The 22,453-nt window shown below is 32.1% G+C and overlaps 2 protein-coding genes and 1 long non-coding RNA gene across 4 annotated transcripts in view; 1 reads left to right on the top strand and 2 right to left on the bottom strand.

Moving 5' to 3' along the window:
• LOC144573109 (uncharacterized) overlaps positions 1-12,157 on the bottom strand; it is a 28,063-nt gene extending 15,906 nt beyond the window's left edge. The window contains exon 1 of the mRNA XM_078322798.1: positions 12,127-12,157. Within this exon, the coding sequence (XP_078178924.1) occupies positions 12,127-12,157 (31 nt within the window). The remainder of the gene's footprint in view (positions 1-12,126) is intronic.
• Positions 12,158-12,619: 462 nt separating this feature from the next.
• LOC144573483 (putative laccase-9) lies at positions 12,620-14,993 on the top strand. The gene is made up of 4 exons (XM_078323267.1): positions 12,620-12,729; positions 13,125-13,276; positions 13,368-13,741; positions 13,896-14,993. Exons 1-4 carry the CDS (start codon positions 12,625-12,627, stop codon positions 14,990-14,992), a joined length of 1,728 nt encoding a protein of 575 aa, XP_078179393.1. The 5' UTR covers positions 12,620-12,624; the 3' UTR covers position 14,993.
• A 4,317-nt stretch (positions 14,994-19,310) lies between these two features.
• Positions 19,311-20,645, bottom strand: LOC144573485 (uncharacterized). Of its 2 annotated transcripts, XR_013517985.1 has the most exons (4): positions 20,589-20,645; positions 20,418-20,469; positions 19,860-19,916; positions 19,311-19,718 (listed from the first exon to the last, which is right to left on the bottom strand). It is a non-coding gene; the product is annotated as an uncharacterized LOC144573485 (long non-coding RNA). The 2 variants fall into 2 exon arrangements; XR_013517984.1 differs by lacking the exon at positions 19,311-19,718 and having other exon boundaries at positions 19,777-19,916.
• Positions 20,646-22,453: the final 1,808 nt, after the last annotated feature.

Below are 22,453 nucleotides of genomic sequence, written 5' to 3'. Positions count from 1 at the left end.
TAAAAGGGGTATGTCAGGAAACTTTCCAAGGCGGTCCACCTTCAGTATTCCTTTGGCATCAAAACCCAATTTAATCATTTTACAGATCTACTCCATGATTGATTTCTAAAACTTTAATCTACTTACAAATTAAATAGATTAATATAACATATTTATACCTTGTTTCCAAATCACAGTTGGAATGCAGACCGAGCGAGTAGAGCCTCACCAGGGAAGGAATCGACTCGGAACGGAGCATCAGACGTCTGATGCCTCTATCGGTTATCCACCAGGACTAACCGGAGAGCGGTTTATTTCTTCTGCCAGAAATACCGTAAACCGCGGAATTCTGCAAAAACACTATTCACGGGGAAAAGACGAAAACCCGTAAACACGAATTTTCGGTTGCTCAGTTTCATCAATATGCAAAACTGACATACCGCTAAATTCGGTAAAACACTATTCATCGATCCCGTAAATATACTCCACAACAACCCGCAAGATTATACGTCAAGTACGTATAACTTTCTTTTCTCAACCGAAATACTATTTGGGAGAGAAACCGAGAAAGAGAGAAAATACCGATTCGTTTCTGCACGAAAAGATACATGTGAATGTGCATATGTATATATGTGAATATCTCTTTCTCTCTCTACCCCTCCACCCCTATTTATAGTGTTTAGATTCGGTTGCAAAAGACCAAAATGCCCTCCAAGTTCGGCCTATTTACAAGATATGCCATTGACACCTCATCCTTTTATATGTGAAATGACCAAAATACCCCTTCCACACCCTTCCACATTCTTCTCCATGCTTCTACACATGCAAGGTGGCATAGGTGTGAAATGACCATTTTGCCCTTGTGGATAGGATTGATGACATGTCATCTGGATAGGATCAATGACGTGTCATGCGGATGAGCACGAATCTGAAAAGACCCGAATGCCCTCGGCCCGAACACAAATAATATTCGTATAATTATTCTGAACAATTATATATATATTTTTCTTTCGGTTATTTGTTTCGGTATCGATGACGTGTCATCTGGATAGGATCGATGACGTGTCATGCGGATAAGGACGAATCTGAAAAGACTCGAATGCCCTCGGCCCGAACACAAATAATATTTGTATAATTATTCTGAATAATTATATATATTTTTCTTGCGGTTATTTGTTGTTTCGATAATTTATACAATGTGTCCTGCACATTTATAAATTAACCGGTTAACTTTTATACAACGTGTCATACACGTTTATAAATTAACCAATGTTTTTGCTTGTTATTTTTACATAACATTTATAATTTAATTATAACACGTATAATTAATTATAACCATCTTAATATTAATTATAATCAATTTATAATTAATCAGTAAGATTCTCCGAGTAGCTCCTATATGGTGTGACCCAATAGGATCTGTGTTATGTTGGTAAACAGAGTTAAAACTGTTTTAACTTCTGTTAGTCATGGGTGGCATCTGGCAACACATCATGACCATCCAATTACACAGATGATGCTGTACTGTACAATATCACGATCCAGTAAACAATTTACTTGTGTCTGTTCTTCTGTCTCATAGCTATCAGATTAGTTTCAAGGTAGATGTGTGTCATCCTTGCTAACTTAATCTTTTCTTGATCTTGAGCAGATTATCAAATATAATTACTCTTGTAATTATACCGCTAGCAGATAATCTTACTCTATCAAGGGGCCCAGTGATGCTATAGCTCGTATAGAGATACGAGGGACAAATAGTATTCTTGGTAAACTATCACTTCCTGAGCTAAGCTATACATATGGAAAAGCTACCGTTATGACTGCTTTTTACGGACAGCGGTGGATAACAATCACACATACATATTTCTCAGTGGGAACGATAAATACCTCATACTGTAGAACGTGACACTGAATGAAAACATAAATGACACGAACACAATTCTATTTAATGTTTCATTCGGGGTCTGTCAAATACCATGTTTCTAAAACATGTATCTATGTGATTAAAATGACATCTCGTGTCAGGTGGTTTGTAAAACTTAACCATCTTTTAATCCACATACTAACCTTATCGCGGTAATTAGTGTTCCTGCTAATTACCTTGGTCAGTGACCTTTTAAGAGTATATATCATCTATATTATGGAGTTTCACAATTTCAGTCATGAACTCGAAATGATCCATAAATTCAATAATACTCAAGGCAACAAAATGCTATATAAATAAACATTCAATTCATGAACAAAGCTTTATGATAAATTATCGTATTATTGACTTCTAGATTATTACAAACTAACATATATTATATTACATATACATATACATATATTATATATACATATACATATACATATACATATATTATATTATATTATTTTTTTTACGGCTGTAAAAAATCCAGCATGAAAAATGTTGATCCGGATTATTTGTAGCAGTCTTTCGAATAAATCAAATTATATAGTATTCCATCTATTTTAAAAAAAATATATATTAAATATTTGAAATACTTCAATACAAAAAATAAATTAATTATAAATAAAAACTGAAAACTGAGAAAAAAAAATTCGGGAAAAAAAAATTTCCTAAAAAAAAAAAATACTAAATCCGGAAAAAATTATTCCGGATTTAGGAAAAAAAAAAGAAATCCTAAATCCGGAAAAAATTATTCCGGATTTAGGATCCAATTTCCGGAAATTGGTATTGAAACCGGAAATTTTTTTTCCGGTTTGGGTAGTTTTCGAAAAAAAACAAGCGGTTTGGTTAGTTTTTTAAATTTATATATTTTTTTTGGATATAAATAAAAAAAATGGGCACGCTATGTGTGGCTGCTTAATATTGACCCGTTCAATTGAGCTCAAAGAGAATTTTTGGATCAAAGATCCAGGCGCCTAGCTAATTAATTAACCTCTTCTTGTAAAGCCTAGTAACAAAAATTAGATGATTGGCACTAATTGTGAATTTGTGATATTAATTATGGATTCACTGATCACCCCAAATACAAGAAACGGTCTTCGCAAATGCACATGTAAAGAAGGTATGAACAACAACCTCCACTGGATTCTGATTGAAGGATACAGTGGCGTAATCAGAATTTCAATTAGAAGTGAGCAGAAAAATTCAACAAATATAAAAATATAAAAAGTTCTAATAAGCGGTATTTTCCATATAACAAAAAACTATACATACTTACTACAAAATAAAATAGTAGTAATACTAACATTTTGAAGTCGATGGCATTGAAGGGGGCATTCCTCTATATTTATCATTTTTTTTTTTTTTTTTTTTTTTTTGTAATCACGATATAATAAGACGAGGTAATTGGAGCGAAGAAAGAAACAAAATTTATGTTGAACCATTCAATTCCAAATTAATACATTTATCGGAGAATATAATATAGATTCATAATTAATCCTTTTATGGGCTGTTATTGTGTAATTGGGTCAAGTCCGTCACAGAGTTGGGCAAATATTATATCAGAATGGGGCACTATTAAGTAGTAATAGGGATTAACAAAAAAAAAAAAATTAAATTCAGGAATGGGCACTTTCCCTACTTTTCCTTAGTTGATACCAGCAGTGTTGTAAATAACGGTATGCGGTCATCGGACGAACGGGGTATCGTCAAGTGATTAATTAGTATGCGGCCGATTAATTGAAATTATGCGGACAATTTAATGTTTTTATTAAATTTATGTATATATATCATAATTTATTTAACTCATTAAACTTATAAAATAAACTTAATTTAACTTAATTTTATTATTATAACATGACACTACACTTATTTTTTCTTAACGCATAAGCACTTTACATGTGTTACTAACACATTTATTTAATGAAAAATAAATTCAAGAGTTAAACTTTTTTCAAATACTAATAACATATTATGCGAAAGAAATGAAACATTTTAACATAAAATCACTAAATTTAGTTTATAATAACAACTTAGTTTCATAAATGAATATATCGTACTAATTGAAAAAATTACATCAGTAATTAGTAAGAAAAATATATGATAAATAAATAGAAGAAGAATTAATCAATTTTCAAATAAGTAAGAAGAAAAAACATATATAAAAAAATATTAAATGTATGTCAAAACACAAACAAAATTGCAATACATGATTTATAAAACTTATTATCACAAACTATCACATAAAAAAAATTCAATGTGAAAAAAATATCTAATGAAATAAATTGGAATAAATAGAAATTGTCACACCCCAAATCCCCGGGGTCTGACAGCCTGCCGCGTGTATCTATCAAGCGTCACATATACACGCGAGGCAGTGGATCTTTTATATGCATTACCAATATCCTCATTTGCTGCGTCCGCAATATAAACCTGAAAATAATCGGGAGGGTGGGGGTCAGAATAAATTCTCAGTGCGAAATTTGCCACAGTTTAGATTATTGGACTTGCAATCAAACTCTATATTAAAAAATGAAACCCAAACAATACCAATGCAAACAGGTATACATAATCATAAATAAAAAGGAATGCATATGCCCGACAACAATTAATCAACCTGAAACACAGTTCACGGAATTTCCAAGATGAGTTTCAAAACACAACATATATTTGGCTTAACTTGATTTATTAGGGCTTGTAGCAACTACAGATGTTCTTTCGAGCTGGACCGTTATCAAACCCACATCTGTAGGGTTACAGACGCCTACAGATGGCCAACCAAACTGGACCCTTTATCTGACACCCATCTGTAGCTGTTTGGCTTAACCATATCCTAAGGTATGGTTACAAGTCACCTATACAGGTCAACTTGACACAAATGCAAACACACGGAATCAAAGTCAGCCATACCGCTCAACTTTGCAATTTCATTCAAATAGAATCACAAACAACCATCAGCCTTGCACAATTCATTAAACAGGTCAACGGATAGGTCACCGTCACCTTATCCAGCCACCTAAACAGGTCGGTCAGGCAAATTCATAACAGGTCAACGCATAAATCAGCAGCGTCACCTTATCCAGCCACCTAAATAGGTCGGTCTGGCAAATTCGAACAGGTCAACGCATAAGTCAGCAGCGTCACCTTATCCAACCACCTAAACAGGTCGGCCTGGAAAATTCATAAACACAGGTCAACGGATAGGTCACCGTTACCTTATCCAGCCACCTAAACAGGTCGGCCGGGTAGATTCATTCACATCAAGAACAATTAATAGAACTAATCAAATAATAACCATACCAACATGCCAAATAATCTTAACCGAACAATTCAAATCATTCTCAGTTATGCAAGAATCAATCTACAGCATGAATTCCAAAATATGCAACAATTAATCATTCAACATGACAAACGAATAAACAGTTTAATTCTTGAAAATAAAGTATCAAACAAGTCCAAGAATCCCGCACCTTAGTATGATGAGCGTACCGCTTAATTTAAAGATCAGGCGTCTCGAATTGCCTCGCGAAATCTTGCTCGACTGAGCCTACACCTATATTATACGTTTACTTGGTTTAGTTCGGTTACATTATCAAAACTTAAATTCCAAAAGCCGTCTTTTAATTCGTCAATTCTTTTATACCGTTCGGCTCATTTATAATCATTTAATTCAAGTCCAATTCCAAATTTACATATACACATCATGTCATATTCATTTCAATATTACAAGGCTTATGAAATTACAAGCCCAATTCACCTTATTTATCCAATTAAACATTCAAAGGCCCAATTTACTCAATTATTTCACTTTGGCCCATTTACGTATCAATTATTTTATTCCAATTCAATTTAATTAAAGGCCCATAATTTAGCAAAGGTTTACGCCTCTAATTAACAATTCACAATTTATTCCAAGTCCATTTATAACATTTCTAATGCATAGGCCGGCCATTTATTCAAAACCTCACATTTTCACAATTAGGCTATTAATTTATTTTACTCTACATAAGGCCTTATATTTTACAATTCAAACCCCTAAATATAATTAGTTTGCGATATGGTCCCTGCCAGTTCAAAGGCTGGTATACACACAAAAATTCAGCACAATACCAGTGGTATCACTGGGCCAGTACCGACTGGTACCAGCAGCACATACACAACAACAACATGGATGTACTAGTCGAAATTTACCAGTACAACATCAACACAGAACCAGCAAAACAGAACAAGTCACAGATCAGATCAGAATAGACACACCAGAAATCAACAACACGGCTCAAGCCTCAAGTCAGCACCATTTGTCAGGAAAATCAACAACCCGAGCAAAGGTGAAATTAACTACAATTCCCTTTAATTAATACAAATCACAATGGTCATATATTTTACAATTCCGACCATTAATAAAAATCATTTTGCAATATAACCCCTTATACTTAATTTATTCGAGCAAATCGATCGAGTCGGGAAAATCAACAACCCGTACTCGCAAACTAACAAATTCACATCCTACAACATTAATCAATCCATCATGACACAAATCCAGAAGTTTAGAAGTTATTTTGGAAATTACCCGAAATAGAAAATATCAAAAGAAGCGGCCGATTCCGAGGGTTTCGCCTCGCCTCGCGGCCATCTCACTCGAGCATTAGCAATCACCATAGCACCCCAAGATAGCACCAATCGAGCACCGAGGCAGCACACATCCTCAACCCTAGAAACTAGGGTTTCATGGGAGGGGAGGGGGGGCAGAAACCGAGAGAGAGAGGGGGGCGGCTGTGGCTCTCACGGGCAGAGAGGAAGAGATGAGAGATCAGAGGCGGGTCCGGTGGGGTTCGCCGGCGACGGAAGAGGGGAGGGCGGAGCCCTCTCTGATTTGGTGGAGAGGAGAGGAAAGGGGGGGCGGGGCTGTGGGGGGGGTCTCACGGGTAGAGAGGGAAAGGAGAGAAAGAGAAGGAGAGGAGTGGGGGTGTTAAATGGGCTGTTTTAAGATTCGTGCTGGATGAGATGAGAGGTTGATATAATTCCAACATTTAAATTACAATATTTAAGATCCGTGCTGAAATAAATCTAAGGGTTCAAAAATTCTGAAATTCAAGTATAGTCTCATTTAATTGATTTATGGTCCGTTTCTTTTATGAATTCGAGTCGAAGTTTCATAATATTTTTGTAACTATATTTGTACATATAATTCATATATTTATTTCTCAATTTAAGATTCGAATAATTTGATTTTCCTTTTATATAATTGTATATATTCAATTTTTAGATTTCGAATAAATCGATATCGGATAGTATCTATGTCTATATATATAAATATCAAATCAAATCCTTAAAATTCTCAAATAAACGAAATTGGTAACTTTTATATAATTTATCTCGTACGAATAATTTCGTATAATTATACTCTTATTTGGAATTCAATTACTTATTTATTCACACGAATCCAATTAAATCAATTTCTTCTTTCCGAAAAATTCAAAGGAATTGTAACGGATTTTCAGAGTTTCTAATTTACCGAATAATTATAATTTTATTCCTAGTGCTATATATTTTATTTTATTTCTAAATCTCTAAATTTTATTATACATAATTTCATACATTATTTATATTACGAAATTTTAGTTTCGTTTTAGTCGGTCAGAAAATTTCTGAACGATCGTTAAGTTAATTAAAACTTTTTATTTAAGCCAAATGATCGATTTAGAAATTTAATTATGTTTTAAAATTTCGGAATGTAACAGAAATAAACGGGAATAAATGGGAATAAATGGACGATTAAACAGTAAACGGCCGATTAATCGAAAAAATCCGCAAAAAGTCATATGTTAAGTGTATTCGTAACGGTTTGGCCGCCGTTAACGATTAAACGGCCGTTAATGCCTTTTTTTACAACACTAGTCTATACTGCATTGCTATACTTCAGAAAAAAAAATTATAAAAATATATAATTAAAAAAATACCAACCAAGCACAAAAAAAAAAAAAACTAAATATAAATAAATGATTCATTGAATAGTTAAAAAAAATAATACTCTTAAACTTTCATAATCTCTACTAAGTAATTTTAGTTTCAAAACTTCTTAGTTGTGTTGTGTCATGTCACATCTGTTCTTAATAGTTTTTACTTTTTACATCTGTTATTAATAGTTGCAAAAAAGAGAGCAAGTAATTGGCAGATTGAAGTTCTGATTTGATCAGCCAAATAATATGCAATTTGGAAAATAAAAAAATAGTGATTTATGTTTTATGCCTTTCATAAAAGCAGAATTTTTACATGTCCTTCCAAAACTCCAATATTTTATATTTTCTCCCTTTTATATGAAAATTATATATTTTTTTCTGTCCAATTTTTTTTTAATCATATCTACCCTTACAAAACTTAAAAGAAGTCTCCCACTTAAATGATATCAAATTTGTCAACCGAGAATAAACTTGAAGAAAACTGACAGAAAGAACATTTTTTGGTGCTTAAAAAGCAGGAATAAAATATGCATAGCTAACATTGTACAACTTATAATAGTATACAGCGTTTTAGAATTAAAAATTTCAAATTTTCTTTCCTTTTGTTTTTTTGGGCTCACTTTTGTGGCCCAATAATAATGAAGACACATTGAGGCTCTAAATGAGGCTCCTGCCTCCCTTTAAACGGATCTGTTATATGAAAAGAGTAAATCAAATTAATCATTTTGACTTTCAACAACCTTGACTTTCATTTCTTTATTTGATCATTATATATCTCATCTACATAATTAAAATTACTTGACTTTCAACAAAAGATGAAAGTAGAGATGTACAAAATTCCAATTCTCGTTTTGGAGCCGCGTTAGTAATTAATTGTAAATATATGTAAGAGACAAAAATTGACCTTTATCTGGTTTGGATAATAAAGACAAAACTAATAAGTAGAATATATATATGCATCAATCCGAGGTACTTTTCAGCCAATAGAAATTGATTTCCTTAGTTGGACCATAAATGCAGCTGCTTTTATTGAAACTACTTTTAAAAAAAATATATTTACAAACTTGTCAAATCTTTGAAATGAAAGCCAGCTAGTGATTTTTTTACAAGAGGGTTGGATCAAGCCATCCAATATTCTATTATTTAAAAATAATTTTTCAATCGGATTTCAATCTTTCACACCCATAATATTACTTTTTATGACTAGATTCAATTTAATTAGGTTAGACCGAGTCCAACTACAATTAATACGAGAAAGTTTAATCACAGAGGAAAAATTCAACTCTCGTTAATTTGGAACTACCAAATTAAACTGGCTGTTTTTTCATCTGGTAAAAAGTATAAAAAAATAAAAAGCTGCCTAAAGACTTATTCAAAATTTTGCTGTGGCCGAAATGAGATGCACACCATGTGTGGCTGCGTAATATTGACCCGTTCAATTGAGCTCCAAGAGAATTTTGGATCAAAGGTCTAGCTAATTAATTAATCTCTTCTTGTAAAACTTAAAAAAAAAAAGCTCTTCTAGTAAAACCTAGTAACAAAATTTAGATGATTGGCATATATTAACTGTGAATTGTGATATTAATTATGTATTGCCTGGTCACACCAATAACAAGAAATGGTCCTTCACAGTTCTCACGTGATATTATTGTGCATGCCCATAATTTGATAATGTCAACCTATGACTTATTATATTGCCCCCCCTGTCTTAATTAATCATCATAGATTTTGACAGTATTAACCTGTCTACATAATTAAACTTCAATTACACAACATTAAATAAAATTATAGTATTGTTCTTTTAACTACTACCTAATTAAATTAACTGCCCTAAATTATGCTTTATTAATACATGATGCAAAATTAAAATCTAAATGCACTAGAGTTATTCATATAAGATTCTCTACGAGCTGGATTGCTCCAAAACCTTACAAAATTTTGAGCCGTTTTATTTTACATTAATTTTTTTCCAAAATTTTTAAATCTACCATTTTTCAAAAAACTCTTATTTATGAGAAATTATATTTCTATCATAGCCGCACTATACGGATGCGGCTCCATAAACTGGAGACCGCACTATGTGAATGTGATTCCCAAAAAAATTTAACATAAATTTCTTTAGACAAAAAAAAAAATGATGGGATCGCACTATACCAGCGCTTACCCATATCTGGGGCCGCATCTGCAAAATATGACCGTGGTAGAAATGGAAGTTCCAAAAATATGGGTTTTTTGGTTTATTTATTTATTTTTTCAAAAAATGGTATAAATACAATTTTCGGAATTTTTTTAATATTACGTAATAAATAATAAAGGACGACGCCACCGCCCACCGGTGATACCATTCATAAATCATGATTTTATGTTAGCAAATTTTTAAGAAGAAATGGGATATTCAAGCTACTTGACTGGCATGATAATAATTTTACCTTCGTAAACGAAAAATTGAACGAAACAGAGCCGAAAAATCTGTAACGCAAACTATTTGACCTCGTCCGATCCATTGTCTCATAATATTAACCTTTAACCTTTTTTAATATTTTCAAAACACCAAAAATCGTTGACTATTTCCAGAGGAATTAATAGGTGGCTGAGTCCCAGGTAAAATCTTTTTTCTTCTTCTTCGATTTCTAAAGAGGAAATATTCCACTCCAATTAAAGCTGCCTGAATAGTTATTCAGGATTTTCTGTGGCCGTAAAGAGATGCACGTTATGTATGACATTAATTGTGATATTAATATCTTCTTCTAATGAGTAGTAACAAAATTTAGATGATTGACATTAATTATGATATTAATTATAAATTAATGGGTCACACCGAAAATCAGAAGTGGCCTCTTCACAGTTCCCATTAAGTGATATATATGATTGTGCCCTTAATTAGATAAAGTCAAACTTAACCTATGACTTATTAATTTAATCTGTCCCCTCTGTCTTAATCATTATAGATTTTGACAGTATTAATCTTTCTGTATAATTGTTCTTTTAACTGCTACCTAAACTGTCCTAAAATTATATTGTTCTCTTCACATGAATAAATCTTTTGAAATTTAATTAGATCATGTAAATTAAAATCTACATGCACTAGAATTATTCATGAAAAACATGAAAAAAAGATCCTCAATGAGGTGGTTTGCTCAAAACCTAACAAAATTTTGAGCTATCATATATATGACAGTTATATTTTGAATAGGACGTTAGTGAAGGAAATTAGTCACGTCATGATCAGTTACGTCACGTTAGGTACTGTGTCGATCACATGATGTGATTCGTGTTGCGTGATGTGATCACATTCGAGTGAAAATTATACGTCACATCATATCACGGTATGAAACATAGAGTATCTAGCTTTTTTGTACGCATAGAGTATTCAGTTTTTTCTAGTTAATTTTCAGCTTTTTTTGGTACGCATGAAATATTCAGGTTACTCTTTTAGTGTAGGTTCAGTAATGCTGGTACTTGTGTAGTATTGGTTTTTATTTTTTCTAGTTTAGTCTAGTGAATATTTGTAATTTGAATTTTTAAAGTAATTTCAACTGCCCAACCACTTTTCTTAAAAAAAAAAACTTTACAACATTATTTATTTATTTTAGAAATTTTCATACTTTTTGATATCTATTTTTGAATATGCAATAATTTAAATTAAAATAGAAAAGAAAAGTTTGACATAACTAATTTACGTTATGTCACGTGACGTGTCGTCACGGCGTGACCACACGTGCCATGACAATCTGCTATCATTTTGTTCACGTTACGTAACGTCACATGAAAATTAAATTAATCATCACAACAAGAATGAGACACTTTTCGCGAGGATAAAAAAATAACTTTTTGCGACGGACTACTCTCATTGTTCAGCTTTTTCTTTTTGCGACGGTATCTTTTGCGACGGACGACCGTCATAAAAGCGTTTTTTCCCTCGCAAAAAGTGTCTACTTTGTTGTAGTGCATGTCACGTTATGTTATGTTATGTGACCAAGTCACAACATATTTATCACATCACGTCTAGGCATGTTCCGTATTGCCTTATTCATATGACGTAATAAAATATAAAGAAGGACGCCACTAGTGCTGGTGGTATCATTCATAAATCCTGCTTTTGCGCGCATGTGTTAGCAACTTTCCGAGCACAAATGGGATTCAAAATATAATTTACTACTAGATTGGCTTTAATTATACACGAAAATTGAACGAAACAAAGCCGAAAAATGTCTGACGCAAGCTCTACTTTGACGGTTTGACCTCGCCCATCAATTGTTTAATATAATTAAAATGTACCTGGAACCACTTGATCTAGCTTTGACGTCATTATCTCAATACATCCAAACTTGTTGACATTTTCAAGAGGATAGGTGGCCGAGTCCCAGATATTTTATTTTCTCTTCTGAAATTCCTCGTATACTTTTCAAACTATAGATATCGCATATAATTCTTAGTCTATGCACCGCGTATGAAAGACGCGCGTAATAGAATAGGTAAAGAAAAAGGCTGTATGCTTTGCCCCTGCACCTGCATGGCCTCTCTTATAAATACCTTAACACATGTGCTCTTCGATCTATCCAAATTAATTAAATCAAATCTCCACAGCTACTTCAGAGAAGAAAAAAAAAAGATCCAATCTGTACATAGCAAATACAAACTGATCATCAGTTCAAGAAATTAGGTTTGCATTGCTGTGCTTCTTGTCATCTGATATATATAGATCGATCCTTGCTTGCTATATTTACTGGTGTCATTTTCGCTTCATTTTTCTTCTAGTGTAATTACCGAAATAAGATGGGATCAGGCAGTGTTTACCTGCTCAAGTTAATGCATTTTCTTATGCTATGCGTTGTTTTTGCTGTTCCCGCCTTTGCCAAGATCCATCACCACACTTTCATTGTAAGTGCCCGTATTATATATATTAAATATGCATTTGGTAATTACGGTTTATGGAAGCATATTAAAATGACACAAGCGTGGCATATTCTAGTATGCATGAAATGTATAATGAATACATAGGAACGTAGGCACAGCTTGAGTAAAAAATTCCGAGATTTGATAAAAGTCAACGTACGCACCTTTAAAGAAAGGAAAATTTCAACTATATATATATATATATATATGCTCGTCTCATTCATTCATGCATGTATCATATATATTCATATCTTTGCTTGACGATCAATTCAGTGAACTGGTATATTTCTGATTACCAATACTTCAACCAGTTGAGGACTAATTCAACTATAAGTAACCACTCGTAATTAAACACTATTTTTTAATTATTTATTTTGCAGATACAAGAAACTCCATGCACCAGGCTCTGCAGCACCAAGAACATCCTTACCGTCAATGGCCAGTACCCAGGCCCCACCATCTATGCACGCAAAGGCGACACTGTTATTGTCAAGGTCATCAACCAAGGAAACAAGAACATCACAATTCACTGGTATATATATAAATTGATCAAACCTAATTATATCCGCAATTAATGAAAAATAAGGAAAATCGACTGAGTTTTATAAAAAATTTTGTGTCAGGCATGGTGTTGACCAACCACAAAACCCATGGTCAGACGGGCCAGAGTACATCACGCAATGCCCGATCAAACCAGGAGCCAACTTCACACAACGGATTCAGTTCACAGAAGAAGAAGGCACGCTCTGGTGGCATGCACACTCCGATTTTGATCGTGCCACTGTTCATGGCGCAATGGTCATTCACCCGATGAAAGGAAGCACCTTCCCCTTCCCCAAGCCTGACAAGGAGGTCACCCTCATTTTGGGAGAGTGGTGGAATGCTGATGTAAATGAAGTGCTACAAAAGGCATTAGCAACTGGAGGCGACGTTGATCCTTCGGATGCCAACACCATCAATGGCCAGCCCGGCGACTTCCTTCCATGCTCACATAATGGTATGTTGGTTTTCTATGTCTAACTAAAGATATTTTAATTGCAGTTCAAAGAAAGTTGAGTAAATAGACAAGGATTCAACGATTTTGATTTCAAACTGACTGTTTTGGAAATTGAAACTTCAAAGCTAACAGAATCAATCTCAATTTATTGCAGATACTTTTAAGGTTGAAGTGAAGCAGGGCAACACCTACTTACTCCGTGTGATCAATGCAGCCTTGAGCAATGAATATTTCTTCGCCATTGCTAATCACAAACTCACTGTTGTTGGGACCGATGGTAGTTACACCAAGCCGTACGCAACCGACTATATTATGATTACCCCAGGACAAACAATGGACCTTCTTTTAAAGGCTGACCAGCTAAAGGACTCCTCTTCACCTTCTCGGTATTACATAGCAACCCGTCCTTACAATGGTAACACAGCTGTCAGATTCGACCAAACTGTCGCCACTGCCATTCTAGAATACAAAACTAACGAAAATACTTTCGCAACAGTTCCCCTTTTAGCCTCTTTACCAGAAATCAATGACACAAATGCGGCAACCGCATTTACTGACGGGATACGCTCTCTAGCTAGCTGGGACCACCCAGTTGATGTGCCAAAAACAATTGATGAGCACATGTATATCTCAATAGCTGTGAATGTTGTTCCTTGCTCCGGAAACTCTAACTGCACCGGTCCATTGGGCGACAAGCTTGCTGCTAGCCTAAACAATGCTAGTTTCCAGAACCCGCCAATTGATGTTCTAGATGCATACTATTACTCTATTCCTGATGTCTACACACCGGACTTTCCTAACAAACCGCCGGTTTTCTTTAACTTTACCGGGGACACCATTCCACAGGAGCTTTACCTAACACAAAAGTCCACAAAAGTGAAGGTTTTAGAGTACAATACAACAGTGGAGATTGTGTTTCAGGGGACTAATATTCTCGGTGGCGAGAATCATCCCATGCATTTGCACGGCCACAGCTTTTATGTTGTTGGCAAAGGATTTGGTATTTTTGACAAGGAAAAAGATCCTTTGTCTTACAACTTGGTTGATCCGCCTTATGAGAACACAATTGGTGTGCCAAAGAATGGTTGGGCAGCAATTCGTTTTAGGGCGGCAAATCCCGGTGTCTGGTTCATGCACTGCCACTTCGAACGCCACACAGTTTGGGGAATGGATATGGTGTTCATAACCAAGAACGGTAACAGTACCAATGCTAAAATGTTACCTCGGCCTCACGACATGCCACGCTGCTGAAGTACCAATTAATTGGCTTCATTTTTCAAATTTTATTATGTAATTAAAAATTCAATTTGTTCATAGATGACAATTGTTGTTATGATATATAGGAAATTTGATTGATTTTTTTATTCTTTCAAGAAATTAAATAAATTGTGAATAAATTAATATACTGCATGCAGTTCATATTTTTTTCTTCGATTTTCATTCTTCATATTTAAATCTCATATGTAACGTAGTACTCAGTGTTTTGAATAGTGTTTATATTGTCATAGCGGGATAGATAAAAAAACAATGCTATGTTCATATTATGTTGCTATAGTGCGCTATAATACTGATTGTGCCATAGCTTTTATAGTTCGAAAATACTTTAGCATCGGTGTTATAATGTCACTATAACACGCTATTTAGATTATTACTAAAATGATTATGATCCGAAAAACTGATAGGTTATAGAATTGATTGATTGACAAATGATAGCTTTGATTTTTTCGCTTTTCATCCAAATACCGATTTACCACGGAAAATTTATCTTATAATAAAAATGTATGTATTTCATTTTCTTCTTGTTTTGTGTTTCATTTTTTTTGTTTTTGGGGATAGAGGTTATATTATGATACCGGCCGCATTCTTTGACAAAGTGTCATTACTCATTACAGATATTAATATCTAAAAAATATATAAATAAAATAAAGATCTTATACATCTTCTTTACCTTATTTAGATAGATTGATAAAAAAGATTGTTCAATTTGACTTTTTTAATTATCTATCAACTTTTGAATGTTATATAGTACATCTTTAAAACCTCACAACATGTATAACCTAAAAAAACCTCGAAATTACAGTTACATATTTCCTTCTCTAAAATTCATAATATCATATTTACCATTCTAAATTTTAAAAAGTCACAAATTTATCCAATTTATTGTTTTTTCTATTAAAACTCATTTTAAATTTATAAAGTACCTATTTTACCTTTTATTAAAAAAATATATAATCAGTGTAAGAAAATGTCTTGTCTTCTAAATGGTTGGATTTCGAGAACAAATGGTTTAATTTCTCTACTTGTGAAGCATAAAGTGACATTTATACATACACAAGCAAGAAAATGAATTATTTGATCTAACAACCGATCAATTAAAAAACTGAATATTTCTCGTAAACATACTGCATTTTTATATTTTTTAAACAAGTGTAAATAGATATTTTATAAATTTAAAATGAGTTTTTAATAAAAAAGTCATTATATTGGATAAATACGTGAGTTTTTAAAATTTAGAAGGGTAATATGATGTTATGAACTTTAGAGAGATGAATACGTAATATTTTGAGGAGTACTATACATGAAATCCCCCCTTATTATTCTAAACACTAGTAACAAACTTTCGATGATTAGGATGGTTATATTAATTATGGATTCTCTGGTCACACCAAAAACCAGACAATGGTCGATCTCTTCTAATTAAGTAACATCTCAGTTTTCACGTGACCCTTAACTTGATCAAGTCAATCAACGACTTCCTTTTTTGAGGAAAAAAAAATCAATCTATGACTTAATATATATATGAATTTATCCCCTCTTAATGATCATCATAGATTTTGTCAGTATTATAATTCATCTTTGTAAACTTCATAAAGTATTAACCTGTCTTTGTAAAACTATTATAAGTACGGTTTTATATCGATTGTGTATTATAATAATACACAATCGATATAAAACTATTATAGCGATCACAGTTTGCATCTATAAGTTGAGAATCTTCAAATTAATATGATATCTAACAAGAAGAGGTATTCAATACCTCATGTTTTTCATACTTTATCATACTTTATATTTCATATCTTTATTTTCAAAGTCAAATATGTTGATCCGAACCGTTCAACGTGATATCCATACTAAAATATGCTTGGAGATGAAATTTAATAATTTTTCAATTATTTTTACTATTTTTTAAAATAGGTACAAAATTGCTGTTTCTAAACCGTTCAAAAACAATGATTTCTACCAGTGTTCTAAATAGCGCGCTATAGCGTTTTTGGACCCTAAACGCTAAGCTATGCAATTAAAACACGCTATTTGAGCTACAGACGCTATAGCGATAATAGCGGTCCGCTATAGCGCATAGCGTGTAGCGCAAATAGCGTCCGCTATGCAACATGCTGTTTTTTTTTCTTTTCAATTTATATGGGCTTTAAATAAAGGCTCAGATTGGATTTTAACCGTGATTTTTTTTATAATTGACGTACTAAGCTTTATATTAAATTATTAATTATTATTTTCATAAAAAAATTATTAATTATTAAATGAGATCAAATAAGGAAGCTACAGCGCGCTATGCAACATGAGCTGTTTTTTTTTTATTTATATGGGCTTTAAATAAAGGCTCAGATTAAATATATTAAGATATTTCTTGAAGTAACAAAATGATACTTACTATATGGTAATTTGAATATTTTGAATAGATTAAGATAATTAATTATGCCATGATGTCTAGGTTATTTTGAAATTTAAATAGAAAAAAGATAGATTATGTCATGATGCTGAATATATTTTGAATAGAAAAAGATCGATAGTTTATGATATTAGTAATACTATGGATATTTTGAGTCGCAATTTGGACTTTGTATTGGTTCAATATGAATACTATAATTTTTTAATCAATTTGATGTTATTTATTATTCTATGAGACTTAGATAATGTTGATATTTAGTACAAATATATGATATAATTTTTATAAAAATAAAAAAAACGCTATGTGGCATAGCTTTCGCTATAGCGACGCTATTCGCTATAGATTTTTTTTTCGGCTTCCCGCTATGACGCGATAAACGCTATTTAGAACCTTGATTTCTACCCATCTTAAATAATAGTAAAAAAATTATAAAATTATAAAATTTCATCTCCAAGCATATTTTAATATAGATATCATATTGAGAGGTTTGGATAGGCAGTTTGAATTTTAAAAATGAAAATATGAAATATGAGTAGTGATGAGGTATGAAATGCATGAGGTATTAGAACCCTCGTCATCTAACAATACATATTAGATGTACTTTGGGTATGATAGAAATTACAGTTTAAGAGTTTAATTCATTTCAATAGAACAAAGTTGTAAAAAATGATTTCAATTAGTGATTACAAAGATTAATTTAAAAAGAATATTGATTTGAAGATAAATTGAAAAATATTATATTTTTATTTTATTTATGTGTATGTCACTAATAATTTTCCCCTGCCCCGTTTCCCCTCGCATTTATTTTATTTTATTTTTTCATAGGTAATACTTACTGTAATATTTAAGAAAAATATGAAAGAAGAAAAAGAAAAAAAGATCCTCTCGATGAGGTGGTTTGCTAAGTATCTCTAGTTTGAAAAGTACATGAGGAATTTCAGAAGAGAGAGAAAATAAATTATAGTATTTTACTTAGGGTGTTTTGAAATAATGACAAAGGTTTTACTTGGGGTGTTTGGAAAGAGTCAAAGATTTTGGGTGTTTTGAGATAATGACAAAGGTCAAATGGTTCTAGGTAGGTACATTATAGTATTTTACTTTTATTAAACAATGAAACTATTTTATTCATTTATCCGATCCATATCATATTCAGTAAGATAGATATGGATAAAATTTCTTTTCGTGAACTTATCGAGTACGGATGCAGATAAAGACTTTTTGTTATCTAAAGGGGTAAAGATATGGATAAAACATATTTCATACCTGTTATATATATATATATATATATATATATATATATATAGGCTATGGCTAATTTGCTGCTGCTGTTTTTTTTATTTTGTGATGTCCAAACAATAAATCCAAACCGTTAGATGTTTAATCTATATTATAATCTACTTGGAGACCAAATTTTACATTTTTTGGAATTTTTTTACTATATATTAAGCTGGATTGAAAACCGCTGATTTCAATGCTGCAGAAATTTACTGAAATCAACACTTTTCAAACCAGCTTAATAAATAGTAAAAAAATTCCAAAAAATATAAAATTTGGTCTCTAAGTAGATTATAGTATAGATTAAACATCTAACGGTTTGGATTTATTGTTTGGACATCACAAAAATAAAAAAGGGCGGCAGCACCTCCGGCTAAAATGCTGCCGGCAGCAAATTAGCCGGACCCTATATATATATACTAGTATTGTGCCCGTGCGTTGCAACGGAGACATTATAAGATTGAATGGAATACGAAGAGACCTTTTTTGTTTGACATTCACATTGAATTAAGAAAAAAAAATATACAAATGAAGAAAAAACGAAGAGGCAAATAATAAATAACAATAAAAGAAAACAACAAATGAAAAAAAATTCTTGAAGTATCACTGCCAGTGTGATACTCTTCGATGTAGTCCAATATTTCTGAAAATGAACAAACAAAATACCAAAGAATAGATTATAATTGCTCCAAGAAAACATAATAATAAAATTAAAAATATTAAATTAATATGGTTCATATTTTATTTCTCGCGCAAGATCTCTCTGGTAAACTATATTTTTTGTATACGCTCGTGTGGGCATCAATGGTGTGCTCTTGTCGGTCTCATTTATCATTTCTCGATTAGAGTTGCTGGAATTGAATATCCTCTGAAATTATCTTGTAATTAGTCTTGTTTTTCACAGCAAAATAGTTATAAGTGCAATTTATTGGCTTATTGAAAAGAACAGGAACCGGTTAAACTTGCTGATAATTGCTAAAGCATGTGCAGCGGCTTTTCCTACACATGTCGCACCTGAGCTAGATGAAGCAAGATTAACACCAAACTGAAATTTATTTCAATCCAGACACAACAAATGCGAAATATTTCATATAAGAAAAGGTAATATCATAAGAATCGTGAAGAAAATAAATAAAAATCTACAAAAGGAGGTACCTTTTATTTGATTATACCCATCTATTCTCTCATTTTCTTAACTTTCTAAATTTCAGCCTGACCATAAAATAAAAATACAATACATACAAAACAAAAAATATAAAGAAGGATACATCTGTTATTACATTTAATAAAAACTGAGAATGATTGAACAAGTTTTTTATCAGGTTTTTTTATCATCGGTGTGGCAATCTGGCCGGTTACAAATTGCATCCTTTTTCTTCTATTTCATCAATAGAAAATCTCATGAATTCCAATAGTAAAAAATAAAACAATGCCATAGATTTAGCCACTAATTAAATAATGGTACCAGTCAACACCAGTTTTTTTTGCAATGTACAACAGTACCAGTTTATAATTCCAAAATATAAAACCAGTCTAACTTTCCAAAATATAAGGGTACCAGTTTGCTTTTTACTCCAGTACAAATTCTTAAATATCACATATTTCATTTTCACAAAAATATCAAACCTAAACACCAATTCCCGTAGCACTACACTATCATTTTCATAAAAATATCAAACCTAGCACATATTTCAAAAATAACATGCTACTAACCTTACTGTTTGGACTAATACAATCCAACCATAAATTGTGCATAAGATGAACTCTGCGTCTCTGCTCATTGAAAAAGTACCACAACAATTTAAACAATTTAGTCTGCAGTTAAATAAAAAAGTACCAAATTGACCAAATGTGAAAAAAAAATTACTATTTTTTTTTAGTTACCTTCTGATAGGACCAACTTGACCAAATTCATCTTCTAAATGCTTCTCTTGAGATCTGTAATGTACCAGCTCTCAATAGTGTTATGTGAAAAAAATTAGAACAAATAAAAAAAGAAAATAAATAAATCATACAGTGATAACATTAAACAATTAGGACATCATGGTAGAATTCATAGAAGATACCAGGATAAATGTATAATATGCTTATTTGAGGCTGAACATGCATAGAAGGTCCAGAAAAATGTATATAATATTCTAATTTGGTGCAGAATATAGTTAATATTAGTATTAGTATTATTACTATCACTATTACTTGAATATCTGTCTCAAAGACCCAAGGCTCGTGAAGAAATAGCTCACGACCATTCATTTGCACTGCTCCTGTGGCTATATCTTCTGCACGTTTTCGCTCCTCGGCTTTTCTCGCAGCTTCGTCCTCATTCTTTTAATTTTTTATTTAAGAGGGTAGAGAAAACAAGAAGAAGTAATTGATCGTAAACAAAAACCATGAAATGATATAAACCCAACTTTTTTGAACTAAAGAGCAATACAACATGAGTAGCTGAAGCAAAGCTTACACTGCATTTTCTTTTTCAAGCTACACCTAATACATATAATTGTACTGACAACAATTCTAGTAATTGGTACTTCTGTTAATTAAACACCCTTTGGTTAACTGTTCCCAACTGTAAAAATGTGACAACACTTAACTTTTAAAAAATGACTCACATAATTCTCTTATTACCCACTTCATACAAATTCAAACCCAATAGCCAAAACCATACCCTTTTAGTTCCAATGTCTTCAGAAAAGCAGAAAAGTTAGGGAAGAATTATCACATATTTGACAGAAGTAAAATTTCGATAAGCAAACATCTAAAACTTTGATGGTGAAAAAGCAACAGATACAAATATGCCAGTGCTATCAACAAGTATGAGAAAACATTTTGTTTCATTTGCAAAAACCTGAACATGATTTCTAACCAAAACAAAATGGCCTTACTACAATAAAACACCATTTCATAACTACTTACAGGATTGCATGCTTTAATCTCAGCACTAACAAACAGTGCTAGCCATATATTTAAATATTCTTCTCTAATCCAATAGGTAAAGTTCATAGCAGCTTAGGTAATTCTGATGCTGCATAGTAACCCTACTTTAAATAGTACTTAGATCTTCAATGAAGTCATGAAATTCAAACTATACATTAAAAACTAAGCGACACACAAATGGATACATCTAATAAGAAAATAAAAAGGTACAACAACTCATTATTGAATTTTTATTTCGTAATTTTTTTTTGGATTTAACATCCGTAATGGACACTTGTCAAAGAATCCGGATATCACTATAATGAGTAGAACTAGGGTGTTCTCAAGTTCACTAAGCCTCTTGATGAACTCAAGTCTAAAATCTATCAAATCAGTTTTAAATGACAAATCCAAATCGTTAAAATTCGCATACCTTATGAGTGATGCGTCTACATGTGAAATTTTTAAACATTTGAATTAATTTAGTATAAAGTCAATCAGTCAAAATTAGAAGTTTAATAAATTAATTTTAATGCATTTTTTTTTTGAATGTTTTTTAACTGCTTGACTTTATACTAAATTAATTCGAATGTTTCAAATTTTCACATGTAGACACATCATCCGTAAGGTAGACGGGTTTCAACGGTTTAGATTTGTTATTTAAAGCCGATTTGACGGGTTTTAGATTTGAGTTCACCAAGAAACTCAGTGAACTTAAGAACACCCTAGTTCTACTCCACTATAATTATATCACCTTTACACTCAAAATAAAAAATGAAACACAAAACAAGAAGAAAAAGAAAAATATACACTTTATGGACGTATAATAGTTG

The sequence above is a fragment of the Carex rostrata genome, chromosome 21 (assembly GCF_964058835.1).
Source record: "Carex rostrata chromosome 21, lpCarRost1.2, whole genome shotgun sequence".
NCBI lineage: Eukaryota > Viridiplantae > Streptophyta > Magnoliopsida > Poales > Cyperaceae > Carex > Carex rostrata.
Note: the sequence above shows the minus strand (reverse complement) of the source record. Positions and strands in the feature narration are given on the sequence as shown.